This window comes from Salvelinus sp. IW2-2015, linkage group LG18, assembly GCF_002910315.2.
Source record: "Salvelinus sp. IW2-2015 linkage group LG18, ASM291031v2, whole genome shotgun sequence".
In the NCBI taxonomy this organism is placed as follows: Eukaryota; Metazoa; Chordata; class Actinopteri; order Salmoniformes; family Salmonidae; genus Salvelinus; species Salvelinus sp. IW2-2015.
The window spans coordinates 50517225-50539922 of NC_036858.1; the positions used below are offsets into that span (position 1 = coordinate 50517225).

Consider the following 22698-nt stretch of genomic DNA (forward strand, 5'->3'; position numbering starts at 1 on the left):
TCCCTCTGTCCCTCTGTCCTCTCTCATTCCTCTGCAGCCTGTAGAAACACTTTTTAGATTGCTGTCATTCCTCCATCTCTTCCAACCAATGTGAATGTTATATCTCCTTTTCTCTGTGGATTTTAGTGCTTTAACGCTCACACTAATTTCATGCTTCTGGATTTCGATTGCATTCCATCGCTATCTTATCTGTAGTGTTTACTTGGTTTATATAACATATTACACAGTGATGGGTTGACGAATACACAAGCAATTGATACAGTTGTAATAGTAATGATTGCTGTGTTATGATAATGATTGCTGAATATTAATGTGTGTTACTGATATTCTGTCCTTTGGCGTTATAAAAATATATCTAACATAGATCAGACTTACAGTACCAGTCAAAATTTTCATACACCTACTCATGCAATGGTTTTTCTTTATTTTACTTTTCTATTGTTAGAATAATAGTGAAGATATCAATACTATATAAATAACACATATGGAATCATGGTAGTAACCAAAAAGTGTTAAACAACAAACTATATTTTATATTTGAGATTCTTCAAAGTAGTCACCGTTTGCCTTGATGACAGCTTTGCACACTTGACATTTTCTCAACCAGCTTCATGAGGTAGTCACCTGGAATGCATTTCAATTAACAGGTGTCCTATTTAAATGTTAGTTTGTGAATTTTTTCCTTCTTAATGCATTTGAGCTGATCAGTTGTGTTGTGACAAGGTAGGGTTATACAGAAGATAGCCTATTTGGTAAAAGACCAAGTCCATATTATGGCAAGAACAGCTCAAATAAGCAAAGAGAAACGGCAGTCTATTATTACTTTAAGATATGAAGGTCAGTCAATCTGGAAATCAGGAACTTTGAAAACTTCAAGTGCAGTTGCAAAACCACCAAGCGCATATGAAAACTGGCTCTCGTGAGGACTACCACAGGAAAGGATAACCAGAGTTGACTCTGCTGCAGAGGATAAGTGATTAAGTTAGCTGCACCTCAGTTTGCACAAATAAATGCTTCATAGAGTTCAAGTAATAGACACATCTCAACATCAACTGTTCAGATGATATCTGTGTGAATCAGGCCTTCGTGGTGGAATTGCTGCAAAGACAACACTACTAAAAGACACCAATAGAAGAAGAGACTTGCTTTGGCCAAGATACACGAGTAGTGGACATTAGACCGGTGGAAATCTGTCCTTTGTCTGATGAGCTTTTTGGTTCCAACTGCCGTGTTCTTTGTGAGACGCAGAGTAGGTGAACGGATGATCTCGGCATGTGTGGTTCCCACGGTGAAGCATGAGAGGAGGTGTGATGGTGCGGGGCTGCTTTGCTGGTGACACTGTCTGTGATTTATTTAGAATTCAAGGCACACTTAACCAGCATGCGACCACATCATTCTTCAGCGATACGCCATCCCGTCTGGTTTGCGCTTAGTGGGACTATTTGGTTTTCAACAGGAATGACCCAACACCTCCAGGCTGTTAAAGGGCTATTTGACCAAGAAGGAGAGTGATGGAATACTGCATCAGATGACCTGCCTCCACATTCACCCGACCTCAACCCAATTGAGATGGTTTGGATGAGTTGGACCGCCAGAGTGAAGGAAAAGCAGCCAACAAGTGCTCAGGCATATGTGGAACTCCTTCAAGACTGTTGAGAAAAGCATTCCAGGTGAGGCTGGTTGAGAGAATGCCAAGAGTGTGCAAAACTGTCAACATGGCAAAGGGTGGCTACTTTGAAGAATCTCAAATATAAAATATGTTTTGATTTATTTAACACTTTTTTTTGTTACATGATTCCATAAGTTTATTTCATAGTTGTGATGTCTTCACTATTTTTCAACAATGTAGAAAATAGTACAAAAAAGAAAAACGCTCGAATGAGTAGTGTGTCCAAAATTTGACTGGTACTGTATGTGTAGATGATATTGGATAAGTCTAACAGTTATCCTGTTGTTGTGTGTTTTCTCATAGATGGAACCTGCAGCAAGGAGATGAGCCAGCTGGTTCATGCTTCAGCACAAAGCGAGAGAGACTTCCAGTGTCTGTTGGCGTGGTGTGTGCTAGAGAGTATATATGTGTGTGTGTCTGCCGAGAGAGAGAAGACTGCCTTCCAGCGTTGTGTGTGGAGCGATCGTGTTTCTTTGCTTAGCTGGTGTGAGTGTGTGAGTTTCTTTACTCTGAATAGTAGGAGAATGGCAGCTCGCTAGTGTGTGTTTATGTGAATGCATGTGTATGAGTGTTTGTTTTCCGAGTGAGTGTGTTGTGTTTCCTCCTCTCTGAGGATAGTAGAGAGGCAGCTCTCTCCCCTGGCGGGTGTGTGTGTGGAGATGCAGTGTGTGTGCTACCCTGCCCGCACTGCTCCTGCCCTCCTGAGCTACGGTGTGTGTGTGACGTGGGATACCCATTCAGACCCCCATAGACCTGGACGTCACCCCCAGAATCACCATAACTACCAGAGGTAAGCACACACACCCACCTCAGACGCATAGAAGGAAACTATATGTTTGTTGAACCCCCCACATCCTTCCTTTCTCTCTCGCCCTCTCTCTCATTAATCTGGGAGAGAGAAAGAGAGCTACAGCATCACTCATCTGACCAACTAGGAGAGGTGTACTCTATCACACCTTTGTGGGTTTATAAGAGAACAACTGTGACATACTTAGACTTATCTCGTCTCCTCCTCTCAGTCTCAGATGTATTAGATTTAGAGCCTAATGTATTCTGGATAATGACGATGGATTTGATCTTTCTGTATTAGAAAGAGGCCGTTTTTATGCTCATGAACAATTGTGCTATTTTGTGTATTTATTTTTAGCTTTTTTTAGCTTTTTTTGTACATATGTTTCTGCCATCTTATGACCGAAAAGAGCTTCTGGACATGAGAACAGATATCACTAAACTTGATTTGGACAGGGACACTTCTACTTCAATGAGTCGGAGGCAAAATACATATAGATTTTCCGGACAACGGCCCAAATCCCGACACTCAGAGAAGGAGATGGCGCTATAGAGGCCGCGCGCGCGCACCCTGATAGAATATGGTGGCGAGTGAATAAATCGCCTCTATTCTCTGTTATATTGGCGAATGTGCAATCACTTGAGAATAAACTAGACAAACTCCGTTCGAGACTATCCTATCAATGGGACATTCACGAACTGTAATATACTATGCTTCTCAGAGTCGTGGCTGACAAGGACATGGATAATATACATGTTGGCAGGACAGAATGAGAGTCTGGTAAGGTCGGGGGTCTCTTTGTTAACAACAATTGGTGCGCAATCTTTAATATTAAGGAAGTCTCAAGGTTCTGCTTGCCTGAGTTAGAGTACATGGGATTCACGACCGACGTGCTGAAGTGCGTCAACATGAAAATACTTTGTCTTTATTTGTATGTAACCCAAGTTTTAGCGAGAGATTGGAATCTAGATTATTATTCATGAATCGACCAAAAGCACTAACCAGAGCGGGGAGAAAAACAGACAACTTTTAGGGTCGCGGGCGGAGCAAAGCCAACGCAAACAGTATAGCAGAGCTGACTGTAACTTCACCAAACATGGAACTTGTCAAAGTGATTACAGAAAAGTTGATCATATAATTGACGAAAATTAAGTTTTTTTCCGCCCCCTTGTTACAATTGAAACTAAGTTGGATTTAATGTGAAGAGATCGAGGAAGCAGAGAAGCGTATTTCCACTGCTGAGGACGCCGCCACCTTGTAACTGTTACAACACTGACTGTTACAACACTAACTGTTACAACACTGACTGTAAGCCTTACAACACTGACTGTAACTGTTACACACATGACTGTAACTGTTACAACACTGACTGTAACTGTTACAACACTGACTGTAACTGTTACAAACGGACTGTAACTGTTACAACACTGACATGTAACTTTACAACACTGACTTTAACTGTTACACACTGACTGTAATGTTACAACACTGACTGTAAACTGTTACAACACTGACTGTAAGCTTACAACTGACTTAGCTACACACTGACTGTAACGTTACAACAACTCGACTGCAAGCCTTACAACACTGACTGTAAGCCTAACGTACAAACACTGACTGTAAGCCTTACAACACTGACTTGTAACGTACAACCTGACTGTAAGCGTTACAACACTGACTGTAAGCGTTACAACACTGACTGTAGCCTTACAACACTGACTGTAACGCTACAACACTGACTGGAAGCGTTACAACATGACTGTCAAGCCTTACAACACTGACTGTAAGCGTTACAACACTGACTGTAAAGCCTTTACAACACTGACTGTAAGCGTTAAACACTGACTGTAAGCCTTACAACACTGACTGTAAGCCTTACAACACGACTGTAAGCGTTACAATACTGACTGTAAGCCTTACTACACTGACTGTAAGCCTTACAACAACTGACTGTAAGCCTACAACACTGACTGTAAGCCTTACAACACTGACTGTAAGCCTATACACATGCTGACTGTAAGCGTTACAACACTGACTGTAAGCCTTACAACACTGACTGACAAAGCGTTACAACACTGACTGTAAGCCTTACAACACTGACTGTAAGCCTTACAACACTGACTGTAAGCGTTACAACCTGACTGTAAGCCTTACACCACTGACTGTTACGCTGTACACACTGCACTGTAAGCCTTACAACACTGACTTAAGCCTTACAACACTGACGTAAGCTTACAACACTGACTGTAAGCCTTACAACACTGACGTAAGCCTTACAACACTGACTGTAAGCCTCTACAACACTGATGTAACTGCCAACCTACTTAGCACAACACTGACTGTAAGCTCTTACAACACTGACTGTAAGCTTTACAACACTGACTGTAAGCGTTACACAACACTGACTGTAGCGTTACAACACTGACTGTAAGCTTTTACAACACTACTGTAACCTTACAGTCAGTGTTGTAACAGTTACAGTCAGTGTTGTAAGGCTTACAGTCAGTGTTGTAACAGTTAGTGTTGTAACAGTCAGTGTTGTAACAGTTAGCAAGGTGGCGGCGTCTTCAGCAGTGGAAATACGCTTCTCTGCTTCCTCGATTCTCTTCACATTAACATCCAACTTAGTTTCAATTGTAACAAGGGTGGCGGAAAAAAACTTTAATTTCTCGTCAATTATATTGATCAACTTTTCTGTAATCACTTTGACAAGTTCCATGTTTGGTGAAGTTACAGTCAGCTCTGCTATACTGTTTGCGTTGGCTTTGTCCKCCCGCGACCCTAAAAGTTGTCTGTTTTTCTCCGCTCTGGTTAGTGCTTTTGGTCGATTCATGAATAATAATCTAGATTCCAATCTCTCGCTAAAACTTGGGTTACATACAAAATAAAGACAAAGTATTTTCATGTTGACCAGCCTTCAGCACGTCGGTCGTGAATCCCATGTACTCTAACTCAGGCAAGCAGAACCTTGAGACTTCCTTAATATTAAAGATTGCGCACCAATTGTTGTTAACAAAGAGACCCCCCGACCTTACCAGACTCTCATTCTGTCCTGCCAACATGTATATTATCCATGTCCTTGTTCAGCCACGACTCTGAGAAGCATAGTATATTACAGTTCTGAATGTCCCATTGATAGGATAGTCTCGAACGGAGTTTGTCTAGTTTATTCTCAAGTGATTGCACATTCGCCAATATAACAGAGAATAGAGGCGATTTATTCACTCGCCACCATATCTCATCAGGGTGCCCGCGCGCCGGCCTCTATAGCGCCATCTCCTTCTTCGAGTGTCGGGGATTTGGGCCTTGTCCGGAAACATCTATATGTATTTTGCCTCCGACTCATTGAAGTAGAAGTGTCCCTGTCCAAATCAAGTTTAGTGATATCTGTTCTCATGTCCAGAAGCTCTTTTCGGTCATAAGATGGCAGAAACATTATGTACAAAAAAAAAGCTAAAAAAAGCTAAAAATAAATACACAAAATAGCACAATTGTTCATGAGCCCATAAAAACGGCCTCTTTCTAATACAGAAAGATCAAATCCATCGTCATTATCCCAGAATACATTAGGCTCTAAAATCTAATACATCCTGAGACTGAGAGGAGGAGACGAGATAAGTCTAAGTTAGTCACAGTTGTTCTCTTATAAACCCACAAAGGTGTGATAGAGTACACCTCTCCTAGTTTGGTCAGATGAGTGATGCTGTAGCTCTCTTTCTCTCTCCCCAGATTAATGAGAGAGAGGGCGAGAGAGAAAGAGAAGGGATGTGGGGGGTTCCAAAACAATATAGTTTCCTTCTATGCGTCTGAGGTGGGTGTGTGTGCTTACCTCTGGTAGTTATGGTGATTCTGGGGGTGACGTCCAGGTCTATGGGGGGTCTGAATGGGTATCCCACCGTCACACACACACCGTAGCTCAGGAGCAGGAGCAGTGCGGGCAGGGTAGCACACACACACACTGCCATCTCCACACACACACCCAGCCAGGGGGAGAGAGCTGCCCTCCTACTATTCCTCAGAGAGGAGGAAACACAACACACTCACTCGGAAAACAAACACTCATACACATGCATTCACATAAACACACACTAGCGAGCTGCCATTCTCCTACTATTCAGAGTAAAGAACTCACACACTCACACCAGCTCAAGCAAAGAAACACGATCGCTCCCACACACAMCGCTGGAAGGCAGTCTTCTCTCCTCTCGGCAGACACACACACATATATACTCTCTAGCACACACACGCCAACAGACACTGGAAGTCTCTCTCGCTTTGTGCTGAAGCATGAACCAGCTGGCTCATCTCCTTGCTGCAGGTTCCATCTATTGAGAAAACACACAACAACAGGATAACTGTTAGACTTATCCAATATCATCTACACATACAGTACCAGTCAAACGTTTGGACACACCTACTCATTCGAGCGTTTTTCTTTTTTTGTATAATTTTCTACATTGTTGAAAAATAGTGAAGACATCACAACTATGAAATAACACTTATGGAATCATGTAACAAAAAAAAGTGTTAAATAAATCAAAACATATTTTATATTTGAGATTCTTCAAAGTAGCCACCCTTTGCCATGTTGACAGTTTTGCACACTCTTGGCATTCTCTCAACCAGCCTCACCTGGAATGCTTTTCCAACAGTCTTGAAGGAGTTCCCACATATGCTGAGCACTTGTTGGCTGCTTTTCCTTCACTCTGCGGTCCAACTCATCCCAAACCATCTCAATTGGGTTGAGGTCGGGTGAATGTGGAGGCCAGGTCATCTGATGCAGTATTCCATCACTCTCCTTCTTGGTCAAATAGCCCTTTAACAGCCTGGAGGTGTGTTGGGTCATTGTCCTGTTGAAAACCAAATAGTCCCACTAAGCGCAAACCAGACGGGATGGCGTATCGCTGAAGAATGATGTGGTAGCCATGCTGGTTAAGTGTGCCTTGAATTCTAAATAAATCACAGACAGTGTCACCAGCAAAGCAGCCCCGCACCATCACACCTCCTCCTCCATGCTTCACCGTGGGAACCACACATGCCGAGATCATCCGTTCACCTACTCTGCGTCTCACAAAGACACGGCAGTTGGAACCAAAAAGCTCATCAGACCAAAGGACAGATTTCCACCGGTCTAATGTCCACTACTCGTGTATCTTGGCCAAAGCAAGTCTCTTCTTCTATTGGTGTCTTTTAGTAGTGGTTTCTTTGCAGCAATTCCACCACGAAGGCCTGATTCACACAGTATCATCTGAACAGTTGATGTTGAGATGTGTCTATTACTTGAACTCTATGAAGCATTTATTTTGGCTGCAAACTGAGGTGCAGCTAACTCTAATCACTTATCCTCTGCAGCAGAGTCAACTCTGGGTTATCCTTTCCTGTGGTAGTCCTCACGAGAGCCAGTTTCATCATAGCGCTTGGTGGTTTTTGCGACTGCACTTGAAGTTTTCAAAGTTCCTGAAATGTTCCAGATTGACTGACCTTCATATCTTAAAGTAATAATAGACTGCCGTTTCTCTTTGCTTATTTGAGCTGTTCTTGCCATAATATGGACTTGGTCTTTTACCAAATAGGGCTATCTTCTGTATACCACCCCTACCTTGTCACAACACAACTGATCAGCTCAAATGCATTAAGAAGGAAAAAAATTCCACAAACTAACATTTAATAAGGCACACCTGTTAATTGAAATGCATTCCAGGTGACTACCTCATGAAGCTGGTTGAGAAAATGTCAAGTGTGCAAAGCTGTCATCAAGGCAAACGGTGACTACTTTGAAGAATCTCAAATATAAAATATAGTTTGTTGTTTAACACTTTTTTGGTTACTACATGATTCCATATGTGTTATTTAATAGTATTGATATCTTCACTATTATTCTACAATGCAGAAAATAGTAAAAATAAAGAAAAACCATTGCATGAGTAGGTGTATGAAAACTTTTGACTGGTACTGTAAGTCTGATCTATGTTAGATATATTTTATAACGCCAAAGGACAGAATATCAGTAACACACATTTAAATATTCAGCAATCATTATCATAACCACAGCAATCATTACTATTACAACTGTATCAATTGCTTGTGTATTCGTCAACCCATCACTGTGTAATATGTATAATAAACCAAGTAAACACTTACAGATAAGATAGCGATGGAATGCAATCGAAATCCAGAAGCATGAAATTAGTGTGAGCGTTAAAGCACTAAAATCCACAGAGAAAAGGAGAATATAACATTCACATTGGTTGAAGAGATGGAGGAATGACAGCAATCTACAAGTGTTTCTACAGGCTGCAGAGGAATGAGAGAGGGACAGAGGGACAGAGGGAGAAACGTTTATGTTGTGTGGAGAGAAAGAACGTAGAGAGTCAGAGAGAGAGAGGACAGAAAGAGAGTAATAGAATGATCCTGCTGCCCACTATAGTAGAAGGGGAGATAGCTTACAGACTGATAGAATAAGAGAAGAGAGGACAGATAGAAAAGTAGTTTGATAGGTGTAGCATAACATCGAGCAAGTCTCTAGCTTCGCCTTTAGCTCTCTTCAGTTCTATGGCTTTAGGTCATAAGGAGTTACATGCTGTAAAAACACTCGTAGACCTCCTGTGGAGCAAGGCTCACCCCGTTTCATCTGATTTAGCAGGGTGCTTATCTTTCCCTATTTCTGTCTCTCTTGCTGTCTCTGGGCGATTCCATGCCAGTGTAGGCTGAAAATATTTTTGGTATCTCAGATCGTCCTGGCAATTCTCAAAGAAACGTCATTGGGTGGAAGGATTTTTGACATGCTATTTACAGTTGTTGTTTTTTATCAGAAAAAAATCATGATGATAGTGGCCCTTTTTAGACCTATACATGCCTCCTGTAAGAGCCTATGAGCCAAGAACCGTACATGATACAGACCAGGGCCCAGCTTCCCAAAAGCATCTTAAGGCTAAGTTAATCATGATAATCATTGAGCTCAATAGTTCTAATGATGAACCTAGCCTTAAGACACTTTTGTGAAACTGGGCCCAGGGCTCTAAAGTGCGACAAAACATTTTGTTGTGCGACATGGCATTTTATTTTGGGAGCACTGTGCGACTATGAAAAGAACCTCCCAGATAATAATTGTTGTAATGATAAGGCTTCTCTGTACTGTTGTTTCAAGTTCCCTAGAGCAACAAGCTAGTGAAGACTCGTTAGCGTCACGGTTGCATCATTACTACAGCGATAACGGCCTGCTTCCAGACCAACCAGATCAAAAGATCTGACACATATTACGGCACAATTATTTTTCTTCCTATAACGGATTGCCGGGATGGCATTTTACACTCATAAACCATGATGTGGGCCTTCTAAAACTACTTCCGTGTCGACGTTGTTAACCATTTGTTTAYTCTTTGTTTAGTCATGTTACCTCATTGGATAGCTAACAACCTGGTAACTTCACCAGTGTATTTGGGGGGGAGAGAAAAAAAGGAAAAGGGATAGCTTCTTCAGGAGATCAATGGTCATAGCAATGAATGAATGACAGGTCTCTTGCATGTTGTCATGACCTTTTTAAAGAAACAGTGTAGAATTTTTTATGTAATGCATTTCAATAGGATTTAAAAAAAAATTATTAGACACCTGTAGACACCTAATATTCCACAAAGGACTTTGTAATTTTAATGGCAGGTATTTGTAGCAACATTTGTACTTTACAGTTTTACATTTTATATTCTAGGGCACAACATGTGCTTCAAAAGTAGSTAAAATTCATGTTGGACCAATATAGGCGAGTGCTCCTAAATTTCATGTGGTGTTCCAAACTTTTTAAAGTTGTGAGCACCAGTGCTACCAATCTTTTATTTATAGCCCTGATACAGACAACATCTTGGAGTCATTATACTCAATTTAGTGTGCTGTACATTAAAAAATATATATCTCAAAAGTACCCTTTTGATTTAGCATGTTTTTAGATATATTGTTTGGAACAATATACTCTTCAAATACGTACAATTTCCAGAGTGGGCTCTCTGGTACTTTTAATAATATGAGCCATTTTATACATAGAAATTGACATTATAGGTCATTAACSMATCCCAGTCCTCCTTTAGGATTGCACATTCAGTAAATCACCAGCAGAGGGAGTTCCCTTTGAATCTATTTTCCCATTCACTGTGTTGGTGGTGCTCATAAAATGTATGATACCTTCGGAATTAGCAGAGAGCTCACTGGGAATGTGATGTGTATTTGTGTATTTCAGAATCTAGACATACTCCTTATGTTAGAGCACAATGTAAGGGGTGTAACGACACCATTTTAAGACTACCTTCTTTAGCTAAGATTCTTGAATCCTTGGTTAAATGTACAACTTTGTTCCTTTTTATCTGAATATTGTATTTTTAAAATACCCAATCAGGGTTTAGGCCTGGGCAAAGTAGTACCACAGCAACCACGCAAGTTGTTAGTGATCTTGACAATGCCTTGGATGCCAAAAGAGCTGTGCTGCCTTGTTTATTAACCTGTCAAAGGMGTTCGACACTGTTGATCATTCTGTTTTGCTGAAGATGTTATCAAAAATAGGCCTGGGATATACAGTCTTTTYATGGTTTYAGAATTATCTTAGCGACAGAACTCAGGCCATCTTGACAAAAGATGTTCCTCAGGGTTTGATTTTGGGTCCATTATTGTTCACCTTGTATATTAATGACATAGGAAACACTGTTAATACTTGTAACATTCATCTCTATGCAGATGACAACAGTGTTGTATTCCTGTGCAAGTTGACCCTGAGGACCTGCATATTTGCGATACAAATGGAGCCCAAATTAAGCTAGTTTCTCAATATAAGTACCTGGGTGTCAACAAAACAAAGGAGATGATCGTGGACTTCAGGAAACAGCAGAGGGAGCACCGCCCTATCCACATCGAAATAACAGTAGTGGATAGCGCCTCTTCAACCTCAGGAGGCTGAAGAAATATGGCTTGTCACCTAAAACCCTGACACACTTTTACAGATGCACAACCGAGAACATCCTGTCGGGCTGTATCACCGCCTGGTACGGCAACTGCACCACCCTCAACCGCAAGGCTCTCCAGAGGGTGGTGCGGTCTGCACAACGCATCACCGGGGGCAAACTACCTGCCCTCCCAGACACATACAGCACCCAATTATCAAGGACAACAACCACCCGAGCCACTGCCTGTTCACCCCACTACCATCCAGAAGGCAAGGTCAGTACAGGTGCATCAAAGCTGGGACAGAGAGACTGAAAAACAGCATGGCCATCAGACTGCTAAACAGCAATCACTAACTCAGAGAGGCTGCTGCGTACATAGAGACTCATATCACTGGCCATGTGTATGTGACCAATAAAATGTGATTTGATAGATTGATGACAAGTTGTCCTTAATAACGCATATATAAAATCTGACTAAGAAGCTAAGATTGTTTTTTTTATATCGAAATAAATCATAACCCAGTATTGAAAATAGGAGAAAGATTGTTCAAACAACGCTTCTGCCTGTATTGGATTTAGATTATATTGTTTACATGCATTCGGCAACCTCTGTTTTGAAACCCTARGACGCAGTCTACCATTCCACAATACATTTTATCACAGGTGACAATTTTAGGACTCATCATTGTAGTCTGTATAAAAATGTGGGATGGAACTCTCTGTCTGTAAGAGAGCTGCATTCTCTCTTTTATTTAATTACAAAGCAATCTTACAGAAACTGSCTCCGTATGTAACTTCATTAATTAAGTTCCCAGACCCATTCTCAGGAATGGATAACACTAGAGATCCCGTCTGTCTCCACATATGTGGGAAAATCTGCAGTTTGTTTTTTGCCCCTAATTTGTGGAACAATCTGCAGAGTTCACTACAATTACATGTGCTGGTGCCATGCAGGAAGTTAACGTWATTGATTATATTGTTTTATTCACATGTATGTTTTATTATTCTGTTTTTATTGTAAATGTGACTCCCTGTTTAAATAAAGRTAAAACAAATGAATATGTCTGTATCAGGTATAGGTCTAAAAATGGCCTAAAATGKCCACTTTCATCATTATTTACCCAAAAAATGGTTTGTAATACAAATGTAAAAAGCATRTCATAACATCCTTCCTTCCAATGAAGTTTCAATGTGAGAATTGCCAGAACAATCTGATATACCAAAACTATTTATACACTGGAGTGGAATCGCCCTTCTCCATCACACACATACACTACTATATACTCTCTCACAATAATAATAATACAATTTGGTGGTTGCTTATATTTGTCCTATTTCACACATACAAGTGTGTATTAATACGCATGGGTGTATATGAAATATGTTTTTGGCATATCCCAACGCTCCCTGAGACACCCTCGGAGAGTGGGGTCATGGCCAGGGTCTGCCATTATCAACGGCGACCCTGGAGCAATTAAGATGAAGTGCTTTGCTCAAGGGCACAGACTTTTCACAAACAGGTGCATGAATGCACACGCAAACACACTACTATAAACACCCTCAGTCCTTGCCTTCCTAATGTTGTCTCTCTTTGGTGTAAACATTCACACTCTCTCATTCCATTAAACAAACTCACCGGAACTCTCACTCTTACCGCCATGTACTCTGTCTCACTCACACGTCCAAGAGTAACCTGCAGAATCTCACTCTAGACATCTGTACTGTATCTGAAAAAATCACAACACTCCACAATGCTGTTATGACAACAGATTGCGTTGCCGTAGCTAGCTACCTCTCTACCTCTGGATCAGGTAAGCAGTAGACCGCAGGTGTAGAACATAGAAATAGAGCAACATAGGGGGGCACACAGAATAGAAATAGAACATACTAGAAGAGATACATATTTCCACTGATTGAAGGCTATAATATTATGCTATAGTTCTCAAATAGTGCAAAACAATGTGCATAAAATGCCACAGGGAGAGTCTGATTGTTATCATTTCCCTAAAGTTTCCAATCAGTCAGCTTGTCAGAGATGAGGAGCTCTTATCTTAACAGACGGAAGGCTGAGTCAATCACAAAGTGCTGCTGGGCAATTCCACATTAACAGAATGACGCTGAGACTCCGATTTTTCACTTCAAATGAAAGCCAAACTAAAACCATTGATTGCAAAGTTAAACAAACCAGTGATGGGGTCAATTCGAATTGAAGGCACTCAATTCAGGAAGTGATTTTAATTTAAAAACAGTGTAAGAGCAGTTTGAAAAGACAGCCTGAAATTCGGTGGGATGGAGTTTTGGCCTGCCTAGTGACATCACCAGGCTGTAAATTAGTTAATAGACCAATAAGAAAKAGAGCTCCAAACCTCTTTCAATAACAGCTAGTTTTAAGTTTCTCCCTCCCCACTCAGATCACTCCCAGACAGTCCTTGCTTGAGAAATTGCTCTTTGCTAAGAAGCTATTTGTTTATTTTTGACCATTTTAATTAAAAACAAATCACAGTAAGGTACTTCATTGTTACCCAGAAATAATTTGATATTTAAACAAAAACGGCTGTATTGGACTTTTAAATATCTAATCCGAACTAAGATTCAAAGATATCTGCAGAAAGAACGGGGTGTCAACTATGACATGACACCTTAAGTTTGAAAAAATGCATTTTGGTTATTGAACTACAGTAAGTAAGGTGGATTAACACCCTGTAACAGAGTGATGGTAACAGAATGACATCATGGGTCCCTGACCTGTACTATACAGAAATGCATAATTATGAACGTCATTCTCTTCATGGTGATGTATCCTGAATAGGTACACAAAGGTAGAAAAATGTAATATCCTCCATAGCATGTTTGGGTATTATTCTACACAGTGGCTATTATTCTAATGAGCTCCGGTTTTATTAATGAGGTCTATGTTTCACAAGGATGGACATCACAGTACAACACAGCACAGTTCAGTACAGTGTAGTTCAGTACAGTATAGTGCTGTACAGTTCAGTAAAGTACTAAACTCTAAAGTACTGTATTGTACTGACCTATACTCTACTTTACTTGTTTACTGTACCGTGGTTCCAGGTTGCCTCTGCGAATAACATTGACGTATACACAGACACGGTGACTGAGTTCATCAGGAAGCGTATGGGGGATGCTGTTCCCACTGTGGGAACAGTGGGAACCTACCCAAATCAAAAACCTAAAAAAAAAAAACTACCCAAATCAAAAACCGTAGATAGATGGAAGCATTCGTGCAGATATCAAAGCGCAAATCCCCGCATTTAACCATGGCAAGGTGACTGAGAATATGGTCTAATACCAACAGTGTAGTTATTCCCTCCATAAGGCAATCAAACAGGCAAAACGTCAGTACAGAGACAAAGTGGAGTCGCAATTCAACGGCTCTGACACAAGACGTTTGTGGCAGGGTCTACAGACAATCACGTATTACAAAGGGAAAACCAGCCACATCGCGGACACCAACATCTTGCTCCTGGACAAGCTAAACCCCTTCTTTGCCCACTTTGAGGATAACACAGTGCCACTGACTCGGCCTGCTCCCAAGAACTGTGGGCTCTCGTTCTCCGTGGCAGATTTGAGTAAGACATTTAAATGTGTTAACCCTCGCAAGGCTGCCGGCCCAGRCGGAAGAATGATGTTCATTAACTATAGCTCAGCCTTCAACACCATAGTACCCTCCAAGCTCATCCTTAAGCTTGGGGCCCTGGGTATGAACCCCGCCCTGTGCAACTGGGTCCTGGACTTCCTGACGGGTCGCCCCCAGGTGGTGAAGGTAGGAAAAAACACCTCCACTCTACTGATCCACAACACACGGTCCCCACAATGGTTWGTGCTCAGCCCCCTTCTGTACTCCATGTTGACCCATGACTGCGTGGCCACGCACGCCTCCAACTCAATCATCAAGTTTGCAAACGACACAACAGTAGTAGGCCTGATTACCAACAATGACGAGACAGCCTACAGTGAGGAGGTGAGGGACTGGGCAGGGTGGTGTCAGGTTAATAACCTCTCCCTCAACGTCAACAAATTGAAGGACCTGATCGTGGACTTCCGGATACAGCAGAGGGAGCACGCCCCCACCCACATCGACGGGGCCGCAGTAGAGAAGGTGAAAGCTTCAAGTTCCTCGCCGTACACATCATTGACAATCTGAAATGGTCCACCCACACAGACAGTGGAGGTGAAGAAGGACCAACAGTGCCTCTTCAACCTMAGGAGGCTGAAGAAATTTGTATTGGCCCCTTAGACCCTCACAAACTTTTACAAATGCACAATTGAGAGCATCCTGTCGGGCTGTATCACCGCCTAGTAGCGCAACTGCACCGCCCACAACTGCATGGCTCTCCAGAGTGTTGTGCAGTCTGCCCAACGCATCACCGGGGGCACACTGCCTGCCCTCCAGGACACCTACACCACCCAATGTCACAGGGAGGCCAAAAAGATCATCAACCACCCGAGCCACGGCCTGTTCACCCCGCTGTCATCCAGAAGGTGAGGTCAGTACAGGTGCATCAAAGATGGGACCGAGAGACCGAGAAACAGCTTCCATCTCAAGGCCATTAGACTGTTAGATAGCCATCACTAGCCGGCAACCACCCGGTTATTCAACCCTGCACCTTAGAGGCTGCTGCCCTATGTACATAGACATGGAATCAGTGGTCACTTTAATAATGAACACTAGTCACTTTAATAATGTTTACTCATATAATTTGTATTATACTGTATTCTACTGTATTTTAGTCAATGCCACTCCGACATTGCCCAACCTAATATTAAAATATGTCTTAATTCCATTATTTTCATTTTAGATTTGTGTGTATTGTAAGATATTACTGCACTGTTGGAGCTAGGAACACAAGCATTTCGCTACACCAGCAATAACATCTGCTAAATATGTATATGTGACCAATAAAATTTGATTTGTACTGTCCAAACTTCTAAGACCTCTTCTCCATCTGTTTGACCATAAATCAAAGCCTTTACTTATTCCAAATTTTTAGGATGGAAATTTGTTAGAAATGTATATGTCTTAATTTCTCTCAAATATAGACTCAGCTTTCATTTAACACCAAATTTGATGTGCTCCTATGAACTTCACATGTTAGTGCTCATGGGGCTTTTTACATGGAAATGCCATCCTGCATTCAGATGGCCTGTCAAAAAAAAAACTCTTAAAGATGTGACAGAGGAGGAGAAAACGTCTTTATCAGTTCCTCACTGTCTGGAGGGAGCCAGGATTATCAGACGGACGGACAGACAGGGCAGTGTAAAGAAGTCTCCATAAAGCACACGTCTTAGTTCTGACTCCTCATGGACTATAGGTTTACTGACAGTCAAGTGTATGAAAAAGCTTTATTGAGTACACACGCGTGCGCAGACACAAACTTGCATGCTGCACACACACAGCAGGATGTGTGGATAATGTTGAGCTACTGACCTGTAAACTGCTTCATGAGAAAAACACATCAATTGATCAATCTCAATGATGCAACCACAGGCAAAATCGGGGAAGGTGAGAAATCTACACTTCTCTACAGACGATAATCCCATCAACCCTTTGCCCTGTTTGCCAGTCTGCCAGCTCAAAAATACATGTGAAAGGGTGCTGGCTCTTACCCTCGCGTTAATCCAGTGGTTGTCAGAGTGGGTCCCCAGTCCTTATCCATAGGGTATTAGCGATTAGCTTACGGGACTCATCATTTACAGTAGGTTCCGACTATGACCCACTGTGAGATTCCTTAGAACTCATCCACTAAACGGAGTTTAGGGTATTAGGCAATTACTGTGTGTCAATGAGCTCTGTCTAATGAGGATATGGCGGATTGGATAACTAAGGCATCTCCATCCGAGATGCCCTCGTTCACATCTCAATATAAAGCCTTTTATTATGAATGTATGAACTCTTTATGAAGGACCAACGATGGATAGATAACTTATAATGACAAATATATCCAGCCCCCTTTCACATCTTGGTATAAAGCCATATTATACAGACAGTCTTTGTGTGTGTGTGTGTGTGTGTGTGTGTGTGTGTGTGTGTGTGTGTGTGTGTGTGTGTGTGTGTGTGTGTGTGTGTCAGGCTGCCAGCCTTCCTGATTAGTTCTACATCTCTTATCTATAATCCTTTTTCATTTATGATCCTTCCTTCACTGAAAGTTAAAATAAAATCCTTGTGTCTGCGCTCGTGTACACATGTGTAGAGACAGACAATTAGTGGAAAAGATGACAGTCGATGCCATTGAATTTACATAGAGCCAGAGAGACAGTGTTTTTGTTAAAAGAAAAATATACGGGAACAATTTAATGAATGTGAACTGTTTTTCTGTCACACAATACACTCCCCCAGCTGGAACATGCAAATCTATAACACCATTGACTAATAATAGTTTCCCTTTATTCAATGGAATAAAGAGTAGGAACACATCTGTGTATGACACTGATGGTCTCTACAGTATAACATAAAGAAGAGGGTAACACAAAAGAGGGAGTATGAATTATCAATTAAAGTTATTGAAATGCAGCTAACAGAAGAGAGAGAAAAAAGACAAGACACTGGCTCGGTACTGGTACTCCTTGTTTTTATTGTGTTAATATCTCTTTTTTATTTAGAAAATATTTGTCTTACTTTTTAACTCTGCGTTGTTTGGAACGTGCTCGTGTAAGTAAGCATTTCACTGTAAAGTCTACACCTCTGGTATTCGGAGTGGAGGTCGACCGATTATGATTTTTCAACGCCGATACGATACCGATTATTGGAGGACCAAAAAAAGCAGATTTTCTATTTTATTTGTAATAATGACAATTACAACAATACTGAATGAACACTTATTTTAACTTAATATAATACATAAATAAAATCAATCTAGCCTCAAATAAATAATGAAACATGTTCAATTTGGTTTAAATAATGCAAAAACAAAGTGTTGGAGAAGAAAGTAAAAGTGCAATATGTGCCATGTAAGAAAGCTAACGTTTAAGTTCCTTGCTCAGAACATGAGAACATATGAAAGCTGGTGGTTCCTTTTAACAATAGTCTTCAATATTCCCAGGTAAGAAGTTTTAGGTTGTAGTTATTATAGGAATTATAGGACTATTTCTCTCTATACCATTTGTATTTCATTAACCTTTGACTATTGGATGTTCTTATAGGCACGTTAGTATTGCCAGTGTAACAGTATAGCTTCCGTCCCTCTCCTCGCTCCTACCTGGGCTCGAACCAGGAACACAACGACAACAGCCACCCTTGAAGCAGCGTTACCCATGCAGAGCCAGGGGAATAACTACTCCAAGTCTCAGAGCGAGTGACGTTTGAAACGTTATTAGCGCGCACCCCGCTACMTAGCTAGCCATTTCACATCGGTTACACCAGCCTAATCTCGGGAGTTGATAGGYTTGAAGCACAGCGAAGAACTTCTGGCAAAACGCAGGAAAGTGCTGTTTGAATGAATGCTTACGAGCCTGCTGCTGCCTACCACCGCTCAGTCAGACTGCTCTATCAAATCATAGACTTAGTTATAACATAATAACACACATAAATACGAGCCTTAGGTCATTAATATGGTCAAATCCGGAAACTATAATCTCGAAAACAAGACGTTTATTCTTTCAGTGAAATACGGAACCATTCCGTATTTTATCTAACGGGTGGCATCCATAAGTCTAAATATTCCTATTACATTGCACAACCTTCAATGTTATGTCATAATTACGTAAAATTCTGGCAAATTAGTTCGCAATGAGCCAGGCGGCCCAAAATGTTRCATATACCCTGACTCTGCGTGCAATGAACGCAAGAGAAGTGACACAATTTCACCTGGTTAATATTGCCTGCTAACCTGGATTTCTTTTAGCTAAATATGCAGGTTTAAAAATATATACTTCTGTGTATTGATTTTAAGAAAGGCATTGATGTTTATGGTTAGGTACACATTGGAGCAACAACGATACGCACCGCATCGATTATATGCAACGCAGGACACGTTAGATAAACTAGTAATATCATCAGCCATGTGTAGTTAACTAGTGATTATGATTGATTGATTGTTTTTTATAAGATAAGTTTAATGCTAGCTAGCAACTTACCTTGGCTTCTACTGCATTCGCGTAACAGGCAGGCTCCTCGTGGAGTGCAATGTAATCAGGTGGTTAGAGCGTTGGACTAGTTAACTGTAAGGTTGCAAGATTGAATCCCCCGAGCTGACAAGGTAAAAATCTGTCGTTCTGCCCCTGAACGAGGCAGTTAACCCACCGTTCCTAGGCCGTCATTGAAAATAAGAATGTGTTCTTAACTGACTTGCCTAGTTAAAAAAATATTAAATAACGGTGTAAAAAATATATATATATAAATAAATAAAACAATCGGCCAAATCGGGGTTACGAAAACTTGAAAATATATATATATAAATAAATAAAACAATCGGCCAAATCGGGGTTACGAAAACTTGAAATCGGACCTAATTAAATCGGCCATTCCGATTAATCGGTCGACCTATAATTCAGAGTATTAGATGCATTAGATTTGATTTGATTTATTCCTCCTCTAGAATAAAGAATAACTTTAAGACCACTTACGCACTGCTTATAATGAATAAATTATTTGTTAAACACTTATGGAGTCATTACCCAACATTATTATCTTCACATTCTCCAATCAAATTGGAAATTGTAGCATTGATTGCACTTGATGTCATTGATACCTTCAGTATGGAAGAGCGTAGTAATGATCTGATCATTACCAATCTCATCACTGCATTTTTAGATGATACAGTGGACCTTGTTCCAATTCTAAAATGTACAATTTCCTCCTCCCTTCCTTGAGGTAGGCCTAATCCTTGATCTTCTATGACTGTAATGGTGGAAACGCATTTGACGTGGTACCTTGCGGTCACCTATCCAGTAATCCAGTATCCAGGGCCTATCCAGTAATGTTAGACCTGGGGCCTATGTATCAAGTGTCTCAGAATAGGAGTCCTGAGCTGGGACCAGGTCCTCCCTGTCCATTTAATCTGAATCAATGTGATCTACCTGTGGTCCCTGGTGCTCTGATGTGATTGTCATGCTAGGTTACCTGGTATCCCATGCTAACAATGCTGGCTGATTATGACTCACAAATCATTGTAATCCATACACACCAATGAACGAAACACTAATCTGTTATCTGGTCTCGTGGGCGGGCATATGAAGCGAACGTCTAGCAACCCAACATTTGCAAGTTTGAATGTCATCACGRCCAACTTTAGCATTTTAGCAACTTTTCAAAGACTTAATACATTTTTGCTACTTTGCAACTATGTAGCATGTTAGCTAACTCTTACCCAAACCTTAACCCTTTTAGGTATAACTCAAACGTCTAGCAACCCAAAGGTTGCGAGTTCGAATCTCACCACGGCCAACTTCAGAATTTTAGCAACTTTTCAACTACTTACTACTTTTAGCTACTTTGCAACTACTTAGCTAACCCTTCCCCTAACCCTTTAATCTAACTCCTAAATCTAACCCTAACTCCTAGCCTAGCTAACGTTAACCAGCTAGATCACGTTAGCCACCCAGCTAGAATTCGTAACATATCATACGTTTTTCAAATTCGTAACATATTGTACATTTTGAAAATTCATAACATATAACATGAATTGTAATTCGTAACATATCTTACAAAATGGTTGATGGATATCCCCAAATTAATACATATCATATGAAACGTAACATATACTAAAWGGAGTCCCTCGGATTTAAGTACAGAATAATACGAAATGCTCTGAGACCAGGTTGACATAGGCGACTAGTCTATTTGCCTCTCAGAATGGGCATTTCAACTCCACTATACATGTCTTGGTAATAGAATAACAGGTAGACATTAAATTGATTATGATCAACTGTCTTGAGTGGATAGCCTTTCACCGGTTATTTAGACAGAAGTCCCAAACGCGCTTTTCTGTGACAACAGGGTAGGAAATTCCTCTAACAGAGCTCCTATAAAAAGCGATTAGCCTATACTAAATCAACTAGCATGTAATCGATTTGAGTTCGTTTGCTGCAAGTAGCCTATATTTCTACATAGGCATAGCCTATCAATGAAAAACAAATGATTTTCTGTCAGCGTCTATGCAGTTAGGTATAGCCTATATAGCCTACTACTTTTTATTGAACACCAGTATCGTCATTTGTCCATTGTCTCGATCTTTTTCCGCATCTGCCGTAAACTCATGCAGTAGGCTACTGTAAAGCAGCAGGTAGCCTATCCAAAACGCAGATAAATTAATCATACAGTCACAAAGAGCCGCAGTACACGGAGATAAAGTCATTCTGTTTTACCTGAAATTATGGGGGGATTCCTTGAAGAGACGGGATATGGTGTTCGGTGTAAAAAAAAATCCCAATGCGGTGTGTTTGTAATCTACAGTGGACTTTCACCCACAGCAAACTGTGGCAGCCTGACAAACAAGAGGTGTAGAACCTTCGTCACAGGTGACCACGCCTCTTCGTGAATGTTAAGGAATAAACTAAAACTCTTTCAGTATGACAAAACGTAAGTTTGACAGAATGCTAGAAAATAGCAGCAAATTAATTCTATAAGGTTCCCTAAATGTTAACATTCTATAAGGTTCCCTAAATGTTAGCATGTAGTTCTTGATTTTTTTCTGGCTTTTTCCATTCTTCTATTACATTCTTCTATTGTCTCTCCCTGAGTTTCATGGAAGTTGACAACTACAATATGAAGATATCAATGGGTAAATTTGATCAATAATCATTCAGAAAGGTGTCTGTGTAAACGAAATACAAAAAACAGCAGTGTGTCCTTCCTTAGCTTAGCTGTACACCTACTATGCACTTACAGTGCCTTCAGAAAGTATTCATACCCTTTGATTTATTCCACATTTTGTTGTGTTACAGCCTGAAATCAAAATTGATTAATAAACATTTTTCTCATCCATCTACACACAATAACCCATAATGAGAAAGTGAAAACATGTTTTTATAAATTTTGGCACATTTACTGAAATTAAATAAATGTAAATATCTCATTTACATAGGTATTCACACCGTGTGTCAATACATGTTTGAATAACTTTTGGCAGCGATTACAGCTGTGAGTCTTTCTGGGTAATGACACGACTCAGGATAAGACCCAGATGCAGACACAGGAGGCAAACAGTTAGAATCTCAGATGTTTATTACAAAAGAGGGGGCAGGCAAACGGCAGATCCAGGGCAGGCAGAGGTCGGTAATACAAGACAGCTTCAATAAGGGGCAGAATGGCAGGCACACTCAGGATCAGGGCAGGCAGAGGTTGGTAATCCAAG

The 22698-nt window shown here is 40.8% G+C and overlaps 1 protein-coding gene across 2 annotated transcripts in view; it reads right to left on the reverse strand.

Annotated features, from left to right (window-relative positions):
• LOC111978743 (semaphorin-4G) overlaps positions 1–21819 on the reverse strand; it is a 63440-nt gene extending 41621 nt beyond the window's left edge. For both annotated transcript variants that reach the window (XM_024008971.1, XM_070448586.1), the window contains exons 1-2: positions 21710–21819; positions 6289–6784 (exon numbers count right to left, since the gene is read on the reverse strand). In XM_024008971.1, the coding sequence (XP_023864739.1) occupies positions 6289–6424 (136 nt within the window). In that variant the 5' untranslated portion in view covers positions 6425–6784; positions 21710–21819. The remainder of the gene's footprint in view (positions 1–6288; positions 6785–21709) is intronic.
• Between the last annotated feature and the right edge of the window lie 879 nt (positions 21820–22698).